Consider the following 15,836-nt stretch of genomic DNA (forward strand, 5'->3'; position numbering starts at 1 on the left):
ACCTGGAAAATTCAAGAAATAGCGGCAAATGACCCATGACTAAAGAAAACTCGAGAAAAATGACAAATGACTTACGACGGAAATCTCGAAGCAAAAACAACAAATGACATCTCAAAGAAAGTCACCGAAAACATGGGAAGATCCCGGAAAAAGACCGCGAGTGCTTTACCAAAAGTTCCAATAAATTCACACGAAAAATTCGAAGAAATAAAATTGCAACCACTCGGGTTGGGGCTAGGCTCAGATACTATATATTTATACTCAAGGGACGTCAAAGGCTACTATCGGTCACCCGGATATATAGAATCTGCCACTCAATTAGAAGGGTGTCCTACTAAACCTAACTTAAGAGGATACTTCTTAGCCCGATGTTGGTAATCGACAAGTGGACAACCAAGTTATAATACATTTAAAATTTTTATTTTAGCATGCACATGAATTTTTGGCATTAAAAAAGAAGTTTTATCAATTTTGTGATAAAAATATTTTTATAAATATTGTATTTGCTTTTATCATGTTTTATTCTTATCTGTTTTGAAAAATTATGATTGTCCACGAGTCGTTCACGCCATCGGACGTAGGACCGCCAACAACCTAAGAAGGTACGGGTCCTCTGCTAGTCTCGTGTCGGTGAATGATACTATCATCCTACAGTTTATCAGGTCCCAGGATTGGGTCCTGATGTCGTAGGATGAAATATCATTTCGCTTTATCATCGGCGTGTCTTTGTCATCATCGGTCTAAGCCCCAAAACAAAACCGACTTACTTGAGATTTTGCTTGATGGTTTCATATATAACAAAAGACTATATATGCGTACTTATGTATCAGACATAAGTACCGAAAAACCCGAAGCAAGGAAGAAAAGAATAAAAATAGGGGTGAGAGAGAGGAAAGATCGAGTCACCTGAAAGAGCGGAAAGGGGAAATGTGAACTGACTGTCAAAACCGTGTTTAAAACGATTGACGAGAAGACTCGAAAATGCGGTCCCACGATTCACGAATCAACCCCAAAAGGGTATCATTTTCTCCAATTTCACAAATGGATCAACCAGAAATGTATCCTTTTCAAACTGCATTTCAAACAAGTCGAAACGAGTCTGAACCACTGTGACAACTACATACGCAACCCTACTACACTTATGCATTCATACACTCAAGCCTAAACCCAAGTGTTGCATTCACCATCCAAACCTTTCGTATCACATCACAAATGCCACTATTTAAAGCCTCAAGACCAAAGATCGAGAGAGGTCCAAAAAGTCCCAAAATCACGCTAAAACAACACACAAATCCTCTTTCAAAACAGTGCTCAAACCAGCCCAAAAAGAAAGATTTAAAAACCCATGCAAAACACATCAGTAACCAACTCAAAGAAAGCCAAATAAACTCCCTACTCTTATAAAGAAACTTTCACAACTTCAGATTTTACATAAAACCAACTTGTCAAAGTTTCAACAGAAAGTTATCAACTTTCAGATTTTCCATAAAACCAAACCATCGAATTTCATATACAAAAATAGCAAAAAAGATTCTTTTGGATTTTCATGAACCGCTAAACTGAAATTTTCTTTTAAATTTTCACAAGCAAGAGCATAACACTTCTCAAATTTTCCCAAACATGACTTTTCTAGATGTTCACAAAGCCATGGAAATTTCGAGGTCCCGTTAAACAAGATTGTCGAACACCTTAATTGCAGACTCACAAATCATGCCATTCAAACCTTAGATATGCACATGAAAACATTATATAAACCTTCTGTGACATAGAAGTTTTAACCATCTCCAAGCAATCAAACAAATTACCCCAATATGGATATCCAAAACTTGTATGAACAGCAACAAGAATAACCTCAGGATAGGGATTAAGCAATTAAGAAAACCTGCTCACCAACACTTCCAAAATCTCCCAAGATAGCCAACAAAGTGCACCTCAGGATAAGTACATAAACAACTAACAAACCTGCTCACAAATGCTTGTTCAAGTAAAACAAGACCGCTAACGGGGTAAATCCATGATAGGGGCTCGGGTAAGTAATAAAAGTGATTCAAAAATAGTTTCTCAAGTGATACAAAAGGCACATCCAAGTATCCAGCTCGAAACAAGTGCACGGGCTACAATTAAAGCAATTCAAGGATAGATTCTCGAGCGATACAGAACAATCCTCTCAAATATTCAGCTCAAAAAAATGCATGGGGCTGTAGTTAACAATTTTCGACACAATAGAAATTATATTATAGGTCAAATCATTTACGTATATACCACTTAATCCTTAAATGTTTAAATGTTTAGTTTCTAGCTTTGTCATTCAATGAAGCTTAGAAGTTAAATAGTAAAAGTGAAGGAATTAAGTGGTATGTATGTGTCATACTTTAGGTGTCATAAATGTAAAAGTACAAGGACGGGTTGGTAGAAATGTAAACAAATAAGCATTGGATGGTAGGTATGCAAATATAAGAGCTTATTTGTTAGACACATAAATACGAAAAGATTACGTGGTATGGATGTAAATCAGCTTATGTGTGCATACACCTGATACAAATTGCAAATCTTCAAATAATGTTCCAACCCTCCATGGAATTTTCATTTCCCACAGAGGTGAAGCAGGCTTCCTAAATTTCCTTTCCCAACAAAAGTTGAAATAAATCAGCAAATTGCTGAAGGCATTAAAGTACTCGTAGTTGCATGATTAAGACCCCACAATTCCTCATAGAAAACAAGTACTCCTCATTCTCCACAATTAAAATAAAACTGTCAGATTTTTCCTTTTTTTTAAGAATGAGAGTGCATAAACTTAAGACTTTCACCAACCCATTATATCAAGATTTTCAGTTTCAGCTTTCCAAACATTACAGCCTTCAAAATGTATGAAATGTGCATAAATTTTCATGCAATTTAAATCGTATATGAATAACCGAAATATTTCACCCAAGAAAGAGTCCATTCAAAAATATAAATTCATATATCATGAGATTCGCATAGGAACAGGGTATGCATAAGAGATTATCAGCTCAGCTGACTTAAAAGAAAGAACAGGGGAATAGGCTACCGAGCTCCAAGAAGAAGCAAACACCAACCCAATGGGAATTTCGACAACACCTCTCCCTCTCCAAGAATTTCGGCCAACCCCTAAACTCCCCCAAATGGGTTTTTTTATAGGCAAGGAGGGAGAGAAAAATGCCTTACCTACCACGGTGAGATGGCCGAATGAGGTATCGGGAGAGGAAAGATCGCATTTAGTGAGAAGGAAATGCGACACAGGGGATAGGAAGGGTTGGACAGGGGGCAACTCGCAACTGGCGAGCCGCTCGGTCGAGCGGTTCTCGAGAGGGCGAGCCGCGAGTGGGAGAAGAGGAGGGCGGGCCTGTTCACGAACAACAGAGGAGACGCAGGAACTAGGGCTTCGCTCGGGCGGCCTCGGGTGCGACCGATTGAGGGAGCTAGGGCACGACTGGGGGCGGCGGGTGAGGCAGGCTGCGGTCCAATCGGGGAGGGAGGCTAGCGCGGTTCAAGTGAAATAAGGTTTAAAATAAGGATTTCTTTTTATTATTATTATTATTATTTTGTTTAATATTTTAAAATTCTCGATTTGTGCATTTTCGCTCGTGCATAAAATCATAGCAAACTAAATGTCCTTTCTAAATAATTTCAACGTTCTGGACGCGCTGGCGCGGTCCGTTTCACCATCTGAGGTCGTTTTGATGATTTCATTGATTTGCGTGCAATTTACATGTGTGCGGAATTATGGCAATATAGATGTCCTCTTTAGCTAAAATTGACGTCACAACCATGCCGACACAGTTCATTTTGTCATCGGGAGTTGTCTAGACAAGTTCACATTTTTCACCCTGTTTAAGTTCAATTTTAGTCCGACTTTGCGCCTTGCGCAACTTGGTGAATTTTGTGTGTTTTGTGTGTGCTGATAGAGTCTTAAAGGAGTTTCCCTAGGGCTTGAGATTCTATTGGGAACTTCTCTTTGATTTCCCATATGTTGGTCCTTAACCACTCGACCAAAAGATGATGGTTTGAGACCACCCAAGCGAGACGCCACAAGAGAATCAGGATGTGGTTCGAATTTCTAAAAATGGTGGGTCCCAGATCTAGTCCTCTAAGATAGTCGATAGGAAACCTTAGAGCTAAATCCTATGATCTAAGGAGGAGAGAAATGACCTCAAAATGAGGTCAACACACAAACGCAAACATCAAATTTTAGCTGTTAGATATGTAAATATGTCAGAATTATGTGGTATGAATGTAAATTTTCCTTCTGAATAAGTTTTTTTGTAAATAAATAACACTAATCACCACAATTCTCATATATTTACATATCTAGCACCCAAACTTTTATATCTACATGCATAACACTCAATTCTTGAACTTTACATCAGGAAAGTGAAATACACGTTTCTATGCATAGGTTTATAAAACCAAAATATGATAAATGTAAATATCAAAACCTTAGCTGTTAGATATGAAAATATATAATAATTATGTGGTATGTATTTATTGACCCCACATACATACCCCACTGTTCTTATATATTACATATCTAATACCCAAACTTTCATATTTGCATGCATATTACTCAAATCTTGAACATTACATTAAAAAAATACCACAATTATTAACTTCTTAAAAATGAATTACACATTTATATGTGTAGGTTTATAACACCAAAATATTATAAATATAAATATCAAAATTTAGTTGTTAGATATGTAAATACATAAGAATTATGTGGGATGTATAATTTTCCTTTTTTTAATAAGCTTATTGTAAATAAATAACATTAATCGCCACAATTGTTATATATTTACATATCTAACGCTTAAACTTTCATATTTACCTTGAACATTACAAAGAAAGTGAAATAGGTTTATAAAACCAAAACATGATAATTGTAAATATCAAACTTTAGCTGTTAGATATGTAAATACATAATCTTTACATAGATATCAAACCCTTTTTTAAAAAAAAAAATTGTAAATAAATTCACTAATAACCACAATTCTTATACTCAAATCTTGAACTTTACATAAAGAAAGTGAAATACACATTTCTATGCATGGGTTTATAAAACAAAAATATGATAAAAGTGTATATAGCAAACTTTAGCTGTTAGATATGTAGATACATAAGAATTATGTGGTATGTATGTTGACCCCACCTGCCTACCCCACAGTTCTTATATTTTTACATATCTAACACCTACACTTTCATTTTTTACATGCATAGTACTCAAACTTGAACATTACGTAAAAAATATTACAATTATTTACTTTTAAAAGTGAAGTACACATTTCTTTGCATAGGTTTATAACACCAAAATATTATAAATGTAAATATCAAATTTTAGCTGTAAATACGTAAGAATGTAGTGTGTGAAAGAATGATGTGGCATGTATGTAAACTTTTTTTTTTTTATTAAGTGTTTTGAAAATAAATAACACTAATCATCACAATTATTAAATATTTACATATTTAACACCTAAGCATTTATATTTACATGCATGATACTCAAATCTTGAACATCGCAAAGAAAGTGAAATACACATTTTCTATACATAGGTTTATAAAAACAAAATATGATCAATGTAAATATAAAACTTTAGCTGTTAGATATGTAAATACATAAGAATTATGTGGTATGTATTTAAATTTTCCCTTTTTCTTAATAAGTTTTTTGTAGATAAAAAACACCAACACCACCATCTCTAACAATAGCCATCGCTTCATTTATACCAGGAGCTTCTAAAGATGCATTTGGTCCTTCCATAAGGGGCTAATTTTCTTTTTCTGCAGTGTGAGAAATAACGCCCAACATGTCTTTTTTTATAGCATCTCTCATATGTGACTTCATTATCATGCCACATATTTTTTATTGCTGATTTTCATTCTTGTGCATTTGTTTTTTCATTTTTTCGTGCTTGTAGTTAAACTGGATCTTGTTAGTGGACAATTGGACAAAACTTGTATTGGGAACTTCAGCTAATTGTGTTCTTATTTGATGATGCTCTGTTGGCAATCAAATATTATGAAGATGCAGATCTAGCTTGGCGCATTTTATTATCTTGCTGTTTTATCACATTGTTTATATTATAATATTTGGTGTATTTTTTATAATATTATTTCTACTGTTGTTAAGTTTTACATTAATATACTGCATTTATCAATATTTAGACTAATTTAAACCATATTTTGTCAATATAATGGGAAGTATGTGATCAATTATTTACTAATTTCCTTGCTGTTAATAATTTATTTTTAGGATTAATGACAAGTTTTTGCTCACTTGGACTGTTTTTTTTAACTTATTTATATCCTCAAGTCAGTTGAGAAAAACAATTTTCCTACTTGCCTCAGCATATTCTTCAGGCCAAGTTTGCCCGGACAATTGGTTTTGGTTATGATAACCTTTTAATAGAGGCGAAAAATAGGTATATAACCTCATGTGCCGTCTTTCAGGGGTGGTCTTTTATCTTCTCGCATTACTTATTTCCACCCCGTGTTTTATGTTTTGTGTCTATATCTTGGCTTGGACGTTAAATTGAACAGTAATATTATATGCTATTAAGGTTCTAGTATATGTACTCCTTCACTTTTGTGCTTGCACTGGTGTTAATATTTTTTTCCCCTCTAGTACTTCAGAGCAATGCTTCAAGCCTTTTGAGTAATATATATTTGTTGTGTTCCTGCTAATGTATTTTTCTCCTTAAATATTACCCCTATATGTAATGCCAAAATTGTGCCAGATTCATGTATGCATGACTTGTAACCTAACCTTTTGGGTTTCAGAACATATTCTTAGAAAGTTCACGATAACCATAAATTTTTGGAAGGTCTTGATTAGCTTTCCATGAATATTGTTCTAGTTACTTATTTTTGTTGAGTTATTTCGGAGAACATCCTATTTATGAAAATTATATTGGGGCAGTTTACATGACTTCTCAGTGCAAAGGCTAATGGTTGATTTTGAAAGTCTTTGTGATCACTATTGTTTTCATTGTTTATCTGATAGCAGATACGCATACTCAGAGGAGATGGGTGATGATTTCGATGAGGAAGGAATTTCGCTCACCAGCGGTGCCAAGGTAGTTGGGGATATGGCGAACAAGCTTGAAAGGAAGGACAAAAAAGCTTCCGAACATGTTTTTGGATTGGGAGATGAACATGAAGAAGACAAAAGAGAATGATAAGTGCTTTTCATGGATAGCATATTAATTTTTGTTATTTCATCCTGGTATATTTTCCTCTGATTTCCTTTTATTATTTCTTGGCTAAGGATCGGTTTGATATTAATATTTTTTTGTGTAGTTTCTGTCATCCATTCGCATTTGAAATTTCTGTCTTTCCATGAGCAAAAGCCTACTGAGGCAAGGGATACCAATGTACAGCAACGTGCATGATTGAGCTGACTTAGAAGAATTGGCATTGGGCTTCATTTTTGTATACAATGGCTGCCAGGTGTAAAATAGAGACATCTTAAAAGAAGTGTAGTTATTAAAACTAGAAGTTTTCAATGAACTTCTCATGTTCGTTGTTGTTTGATGAGTAATAAGCATCATACACAAGCAGTCTAGGCTTTCTCTGTCTTTCTTATTGCTAAACCTTGTTCAGCTTATGGATTAGGCAACATGGCATCTTTTTTTAGCAGTGTGTTTATTTCTTATAATTAAGTGGATTGCATCTCATAATTGTAAGTGGCTGTCCTATATTTTTTCTTGGCTGTCAATCTCAAGTACCTTGTATATTATTAAAAATGGGAAGACCATTTGTATATTCCAAGCTTCAAGAGTTTGCTATAAAAGGAACAATGGTCTGCATTATTTTGGTTTGTTGCTCATCACAAATATTTGCGCTAAAAAAATGATGTGATATTTCGATCGCATGCATGGCATATTGATGGGAAATATAATGCGTATGTAGGAGTGCTAGTCTTAGGAGTTTTGGACAGGCTTATGATGTGGATGAGTGAATCATTTAGAAAAAAATTTGCCTTCAAAAAAGCCATTCATGTTTGTCAGTCACTTTAATGTTAGTGTTCGGTCATATTGATAATGATTGGGATGGACATGTGGACGAGATAGATTGTATTGAATTTTCTTGTGATCTTTGGATTTGTATTCTTAAGTTTATTATCTTATGTTGACTCACTTATAACTTAGTAGATTCTTGGTAGACTCCCAACCAATAAATTGGTCTATTATGCATATCTAATAAATCCTAGGTGGTTTCCTAGTATCTACATTGACTCGAGCACACGTAATAGGGGTTAGGTTACTGTTGGGCTCTCTTTTGGATCCTACGAGGACTCAAAGTGTGCAATAGATCATTAATTATATGGTTAGCCTGGCCTTATCCTAATTTATTTCATCCATTAAAGACTATTCAGTACATAAGTTGACTTCAATTGATCTTGGAGCTTCCTTTAATTTAGACCATGAGCCTGACAGCAAACTAGCCTAGACTAAATCTAGCTCTGACTAAATCCATTTTGATCCTAGGATTGGTAATAATCGAAAGATCCATTTGATCCTGATTATTCAATTGATTTAATCAACCCTTAATTGAACTTGATTAAATTTTGAATTCACTTGTCTTGCATCCTTGGCTCAATGCCAAACCTACCTAGCTTGATCATATCCCATTTGACATAGAATTGGACTAGCCTCGGTGCATCCTCACCCAAAACAAGAGCCAAGCAGGCTCAATTCATGCAAACTATCAGCAATTGAATCTTCCAATAGCTCCTCATTGGTCCTTCCCAACTCTGGCCCAACTTTCTTTAGCCTTTGCTGTGGCTAATAATGATTCTCAGTCAGTTCATATTATTACTTCATGGCATTCACTACCTTACCATAAAAGAAGATTAAAGTGAGTTCCTTAACTCAAAAGTCAAAAGTCAAAAGTCAAAAGTCAAAATTCTCTCTCTCTCTCATCATTTATTTCCTGATCTAAATTTCGTAGATCTAAATTTCATTATGGATTTAGGATCTACTATAGCAATTAAAGTATAACTATTAATTTGAAAGTTGTAATAAATTGGGGTTATCCATATCGAAGTGTGGTCCCATTCTATATGATGATGCGGTGCATCATTTATTTCCTGATTATTGTAGTGCTAAATTTCGTAGATCTAAATTTCATTATGGATTTAGGATCTACTATAGCAATTAAAGTATAACTATTAATTTGAAAGTTGTAATAAATTGGGGTTATCCATATCGAAGTGTGGTCCCATTCTATATGATGATGCGGTGCTGAACTACAACTTCCTTGTCTGAAAATGACCCGAACACTAACATAATATTTATAGTGGTGGATTGGAAGACCCTTCACGGATTAAGAGTTCGTTTCAACAATCTATGGATTAAAAAAACGCTCGCGAATTAATTCCTGCATGCAAAATGCAAATATTAGTTCAAATTTGTGTCATGAACTCAATAAATCCCATCATGTCATCTCAAATCAAATCAATCATCATAAAAAGACAAAAAGGCCAAATCAAAACTAAATCAAATTAACATCATTTTTGGCCTTGTTAGCAAACGTCAAAACCTAAAATCAATAGAAAAATGCTGCTTAAGCCTTATGCGAGGAAACATCTAGTTTTGCCATTTTCCTTCATTTGGCTAATCCTGAGATAAACAGTCCCAAACTTCACAAAATGCCTCGTGTGCCTTCTAATTCCAAGAAAATCCACAACTCAAATAAAGAAAAGAAAAAAAATTCAATTTTCAATTAAATTCATTGACATATGCTGCAACTTTAAAATCAGCAAAAAATATTTGGAGCTCCCAAAAATTATCCAGAAAAGCTTTGGCTTATTGTTTGGCCAGCTCCTTTTTAATGAGACACATCATTTTAACTAGCACTGTCCACTAAAATCTGAAAGATGTCCGGATTTTATTTTGGGGAGGGAAGCATTACTCTCCATTTATTATCCTCAGAGAACGCATATTATAGCTTCATTGTTAAAGATGAACAATCAAATGTGTACTCACCAAAAAAATAATTCCTAATAATTAATTTTCTGTAATTTTTTATTAAGAAAACATGCTCATTTATCATACAAATGAATACAAACAATTATCATAACTACTAAGATTAAACCCTGCCTATGTTCTAAAAACTAAGTTCTGTCATTATATATGTATATATATGTCTTCTATCTTCATAACTTTGAATTTCTTCCTTCCTCTCCAAATCTCCTCCCTGCAACTTCTCATTCAAAGTTCTATACTATCTGTCCTGTTCAATTCTATGGCCATCACCCGGGCTAAGATTTTCAAAGAGTAGATAACGAGCTGAAGAATAGCCCATAAGTCTGTGCAACTGCGAACCACTACCTTTTCTACCACTTTCCTCTTCTTCCACAATGCCATCATATCTTCCAAGTTGCCGAGAGGGCTCAGCCTCATAAGAATAACTCTTACCAAAAGAAACCCCATATTCTTCAGAATACGAAACCGGATCGCCTCCTGCTAACTCATTACTAGCTCCAACTCTGATCTCATTAACTAAACCAGATACATTGTTCTCGCTTTCGCTGGGTGGATGCTGAGCTTCTGCAGGAGTCCGCTGTATCGAAAGAGCTCTCGATCTGTAGAAGTACCTTAGAACTTCATAACAAGAACCACAGCGAAGCTTATGAACTCTCTTAGTTGACACTAGAAAATCTGCAGGAAGTTGTAAGAGCTTGTAACATTTGTAGCAAATCACAAATGGCGCGCCACCGGAGACTGGTCGGCAATGCCGCTTCACTGCCTGCTGTTTCTTTTTATCATTGGACTGTGGGTTTTGTGGCTCATGGTGAAGAGAAGGACAGCATTTCATGTGAAGAGGACGAATTGTGGTCCTTTCAGGCAGATTGCAGCATGCATTGTGATGGCAAGGCTTGCTGTGTTCGTTACGATTGCAAATGTCGCCGTAGTGGGTATTCGAGCAGGATGATTTGGGTTGTTTTGAGAGAGAAATAAGTGATGAGGATCGATACTGTTGTGGTTGAATTTTTTCTTCAAATTGTGCAGTGAGGCCGTGCTGAGAATCATCTTTGTCAACAGCAGTTCGATGGAAGTATTCAAGGAGTTCACTTTTCAGTTCATCAACCTTTTTAATGATTTTTACTTTGTCATCTTTTTCAGAGTATCTGAATTTGACAAACTGTTTGGCATGATCTTTTGATTTAGAAATTGATGGTGAGTCATTTTCTGATTCCATCCAGTTGCGCGCAGATTGAAAATCTTCAGAGATGAATGAGAAGTCTTGCTCTCTTGCATGAACTCCATTTCTGGGTGTGACTTGACCACTGATAACAGAGGATGTTCTTCTCCCAAATGTTCTTCTGGATAAATTGAGATACTTCTGAGGAATTTGTTTTCTTCGCTCTGCATCAATGGAAGAGAAGCTGCTATCATAAGCATGAGAGTTCTTTCTCAATAAAAAGCTTGTATCTTTTCTATAGTTTCCATTTATTTTATTATCCTTGGAGGAAGTATCATACTCGAGAGATTCTGAAGATTCCTCCAGTTTATCATTTGAGTTCATGCTGTTATTTGCTGCAGGAATTTCCAGATCTGAAGATACCTTCAGCTCTTTAATCAAATTATTCTTAGTTTTACTTGGGATGCCTGTTTCCGTCTTGTTCTCTTTCTCCAAAGTTGTCCCCTTTATCCCATTTTTAACATAAACTGGAGATTCCAACTTCTCTTTCAAATTTGCACCATTCAAATCAGCCACATGAGTGTTCATTGCATTTCCAGAGAATTCTTCAACATTCCTTTCACCACTAGACACGTGATCTTTATCTCCAATATGATCTGAAGGAGTTCGCTTTTCAAAATTCTCTTTTTGATTGACTTGAGAACTGCTATCTGAAATGTTCTTCGAGCTGCCGGCGGCTGATGCTGAACTCAAAAGTTCTCCACTGCTTGGATGCACTCCGGCTACATTAGAAGAGGGCATTAATAAGCATATGAACAAATCAAAAAACAAGAAGAAACAATGAAGTGATTGTGAAATAACATACATAGAAGAGTGGCACCACATCCACCACATTTATATACAGTAATCCCTGGAGGTTCTTTTAAAACCTCAAAACATTTTGCGCATCGAACAAAACCCAGCTTTGGGGCAGTGCTCTCCATCAAACTTCGCAGACAAAATCTGATGAGCAAACGTATTCGATTCACTGCCTCAATTCATCTTCCCTCATCCAGCTGAGGGAATGAACTCCCAACTAAGTTGTATAACACACACTATACATGTTCTCTGCATCAGAAAATTCATGGATATATATCAGTAAAACTGCAGCAGAAAAGCATCTTTTTTCTCCATGCCAAGTAGACTGTAGTGGTAAAACAATTCTTACAAGGAACAACAAAAACAACTCAAATTGCAGGTTCGATGATGACTATTTTGATTTTCCAAAAGAAAAAAAAAAGGCATCATTGGAGAGAGAGGATTGAGCACGAATTTAAGGTGTTTTTTACACTTTTACTGGGAGCAAAAAAGCAGCGAATCTTCATAAGAAATTCAAATATCAAGCCAAACCTTAAATTCCTAAAAGCTGCAACTGTTGCCATGTAAATTCAGCACTTAAAAAACCGATTTCAGTAAGTTTGTAGAAGAGCAATCACTAACTTGTGCAATAGTTCCTCTTCGTCATGCAAGCAAACATAAAAAACTCAGAAACACACACCAGATAGAATAATAGAAGAAATCAAACGCTTTGATTTTTCTCCTAACAGTATAAAATTCGATAAAAAGGCCAAATTTTGAATCAGAAAAGGGATAATGTTAATCACATACGGACAACTGAACTAAAATGGGCCATAAAACAGCCGACGATTTAACAATTTCTTCCACGCTGAAACTCCTAAATTCCAAATCAATCTTCTTCAGGTCTCTTATGAACTCTTAAAACTCAAAACAATATAAAGAAAGCTCGTCAAAACCTAATGATCACATACCAAAAAAAAAAAAACAGAACAAAAACAAAAAAAAACCCCTCGATTTCTAACGACCCCTCAATTTCTAACGATTAAACATTGAATCTAAGAAAAATCCCAAGCTTACCTTTACCTCACAAATCACAACCCTAAGCTCCCTCTAACCCCCTTTCCTCTAGTTCTCAGCTGAAGCATCGGCGTAGAAGAAAGGAGACGACGAAGTGACGCGAGTAGAATCAGGGAATGAGAACATTTTGAAAGGAAAAAGAACAAAAAAAGCCGACTTTTACTCGGTCTTCCTCGCCGGGTCAATGGATCTGATCGCTGATTATAGTCCGTTGATGCTCCCATCTGTAATCTGGCTTCTGTTTTAGATATAGAAAGAGGAGTACAGAGCATGAGTGTCCGTCGGCCCACACACCGTGTTTTTTCGTCTTGAATCCATTTAATGAAAATTTGGTTTCAGCGCGAATCTTAAAGCAAATCTGTCGGCCTTTGTTACGTTGTTTGCTTTAGCATTTAGTTCCGTGTAACGGCTTTTTTCGGCCATCCGTTTCGTGTAACGCGGATTCGCGGACGACGAGGTTCACACGTGTCATCCCGTTGTCATGTATCATGTCACATTGGTCAACCTTCGGAAGGAAGCTTTTGGCGACACAATGAGGTGGTGATGATTAATCTAGAGAAATTTTATTTTTTATTTCTTTTTCGGAAATTTGGCTCACATTTAACTTTTATTAAAAGAATTAAAATAAAATTACAATTAATGTTCATAAATAAATAAAAATTTTAAATAAAAACACAACATAATGAGCAGCAACTTGAATAGTAATAAGAAAGAATCTCTTCAAAAATTTTGCAACTAATGAATTTAGAATAAAGGAAAAGTTGTGTCATATTGCGATCTGAAGGGAATGAGTCGTCATACGAAATAGAAGTTCTCAAAATCTTTGAAGAATACTGACATTCAAAAAGGAGATGAGAATGAGTTTCATTCAAACTTCCACAAAAAGTGCATAGAAGATCAACCATCTAATTCCTTAAGCCCTTCCTGTATGATTTTCTAACATAATGAAGCAAATTTAAAGAGTGACCATTGAACCATACAAAACCGCTCCAAGAAATTTTCCTTGATTTTCAAATGGAAACTCATAAGAATTTATGAGAATATTTATTTTTACCCAACCAATGACAACTAAAATCAACAATATTAATTTGAATAACAAAAAAAAATAGAAGCAAAAAAATGACACACGATACATTAAATCCAATTTTTTATTTAGAATACTGTCTGAAACTTTACTTTTCAACTTCACACCAAGTTGATTAGTGTAGTGAGCCCCAAGGTTCTCAACAATATAAATATTACTAATTGAAAGACTAAAAAATGAAAGAAATATGACTTTTATAAGTAACCTGAAAAATCAATCATCTCTTTAATTTAACAGCAATATTCATAATACTTCTCTACAAGGGAGAAAAATTGTGTTTAAACTTTGCCAAGGAAAAAAAATAATGAAAGCAATACCATTTAGCCCTTTTGGTGCAACTTATCAACAACAGCATGTTTCGCCACCATCGAATTGAGTATTTGGTTACAACAGCGTAACAACATATCTTATGTCGCTCCCGTAAACACATGTTGTGTGTAACACCCCGCGGTTTATGTTTTCTTCGTATTATTTCCCCTCCCTATCAATGCATCTCTACCTTAACTCTCTCACCTCTCGTCCGAGCTCCTTCAAGTCTCAGTCTCTCTTGCTTCTTTGCCTCTCTTGTGCAGCCTCTCTTGCCTCTTTGTTGCCTCTCCTCGACTCTCTGTCCTAAGGCCGTTGCCTCTCCCTTATCTGTACTATAAGAAGTGATCAACCCCCTCTCTCTCCCACGTTATATTTTCTCATTTTTCTTTAAAATTTGAGTTTGATTTGAAATGTGTGACTTTCTTTGGGAAAATTGTGCCTCGTGAATATCAATATCTAGTAACACAAAAATAGATTTTTGGATTTTGGTTTTCTTTTCCTTTTTCTTGCACTTTGTGAGTTTTTCTCTATTTGGACTATGCTTTGCATTTTCATTCTTCATTTTGGGAATTTACATACCTAACATATGAAGTATTTATGATTTTTCTCTGCCTTTGCTATGTCCAGTTGTTATTATTTTCCAATGTGAATATTGGTTGGGATTTTATCAAGCATTTTGATATTTGTGGGAGACCTGACTCGGAGAGACTTAGATTTTATCAAGTATTTTGATGTGGATATTATCTTGAGCTAAAATTGAATTTGTAAAAATTGATGTATTGGGTGTTTTGTATGTTTTGAATATGTACGAGTGGTTTTATGGTAAATCCTCTCTTTGTAGTGATAATTTAAAAAAAAAAGGCAGAGAATTTTTAAAAATGCAATGAGAACTTTGATAATTGAATATGAATTAGTATTTTATGGTGGTGGTGATGTTGGTAGTGGTGGTGTTGGGGTTTTTTTGTGGTGGTGGTGTTGGTGGTTAGTTTTTTAGAGAAATGGTTATGGTGGTGTGGTGGTGATATTGGTGGCGGCGGTGTTGGTGGTGATGTTGGTGGTGGCAGTGTTGGTGGTGGTAGTGTTAGTTGTGGTGATGTTAGCTTTGGTGATGATTTTTTGGTGAAATAGTGGTGGTGTTGGTGGTTATTTTGGTTGTGGCGGTGTTGGCAGTGTTTATTTGGTGACAAGATGGTGATGGTGTTGGTGGTGCTTTTTTGGTGACATGATGGTGTGGTGGTGGTAGGTTGTTGGTGCTAATTTTTTGGTGACACGATGGTGGTGGTGTTAGTGTTGGTGTTGGTGATGGCTTTTTTTGTGAAATGGTGGTGGTGGTTTTGTGGTGATGTTTCTTTTCATTTTCCTTTTC

General features: G+C 35.5%; 2 protein-coding genes across 4 annotated transcripts in view; one reads left to right on the forward strand and one right to left on the reverse strand.

Moving 5' to 3' along the window:
• Positions 1-7,779, forward strand: part of LOC110019398 (transmembrane protein 87A) — a 65,672-nt gene extending 57,893 nt beyond the window's left edge. Inside the window, exons 5-6 of one of the 2 annotated variants that reach the window (XM_020717035.1) lie at positions 7,019-7,240; positions 7,315-7,779. In XM_020717035.1, coding sequence (XP_020572694.1) covers positions 7,019-7,193 — 175 coding nt within the window. In that variant the 3' untranslated portion in view covers positions 7,194-7,240; positions 7,315-7,779. The remainder of the gene's footprint in view (positions 1-7,018; positions 7,241-7,314) is intronic. The other variant, XM_020717036.1, reaches the window with a different exon arrangement.
• A 2,154-nt stretch (positions 7,780-9,933) lies between these two features.
• Positions 9,934-13,291, reverse strand: LOC110019453 (protein ENHANCED DISEASE RESISTANCE 4-like). Of its 2 annotated transcripts, none has more exons than XM_020717113.1 (3): positions 13,084-13,291; positions 12,029-12,270; positions 9,934-11,945 (listed from the first exon to the last, which is right to left on the reverse strand). In XM_020717113.1, exons 2-3 carry the CDS (start codon positions 12,144-12,146, stop codon positions 10,243-10,245), a joined length of 1,821 nt encoding a protein of 606 aa, XP_020572772.1. In that variant the 5' UTR covers positions 12,147-12,270; positions 13,084-13,291; the 3' UTR covers positions 9,934-10,242. The 2 variants fall into 2 exon arrangements, with proteins under 2 accessions (XP_020572772.1, XP_020572770.1); XM_020717111.1 differs by having other exon boundaries at positions 13,078-13,291.
• Positions 13,292-15,836: the final 2,545 nt, after the last annotated feature.

The sequence above is a fragment of the Phalaenopsis equestris genome, unplaced genomic scaffold (assembly GCF_001263595.1).
Source record: "Phalaenopsis equestris unplaced genomic scaffold, ASM126359v1 Scaffold000055, whole genome shotgun sequence".
Taxonomy (NCBI): Eukaryota; Viridiplantae; Streptophyta; class Magnoliopsida; order Asparagales; family Orchidaceae; genus Phalaenopsis; species Phalaenopsis equestris.

Bases quoted from the DNA above. Each gene is read 5' to 3' on its own strand.
- LOC110019453 (XM_020717113.1), bottom strand. From the start codon at position 12,146: ATGGAGAGCACTGCCCCAAAGCTGGGTTTTGTTCGATGCGCAAAATGT. The intron at 11,946-12,028 runs GTATGTTATTTC...CTTCTAATGTAG, and splicing joins ATGTGGTGCCACTCTTCTAT to CCGGAGTGCATCCAAGCAGT.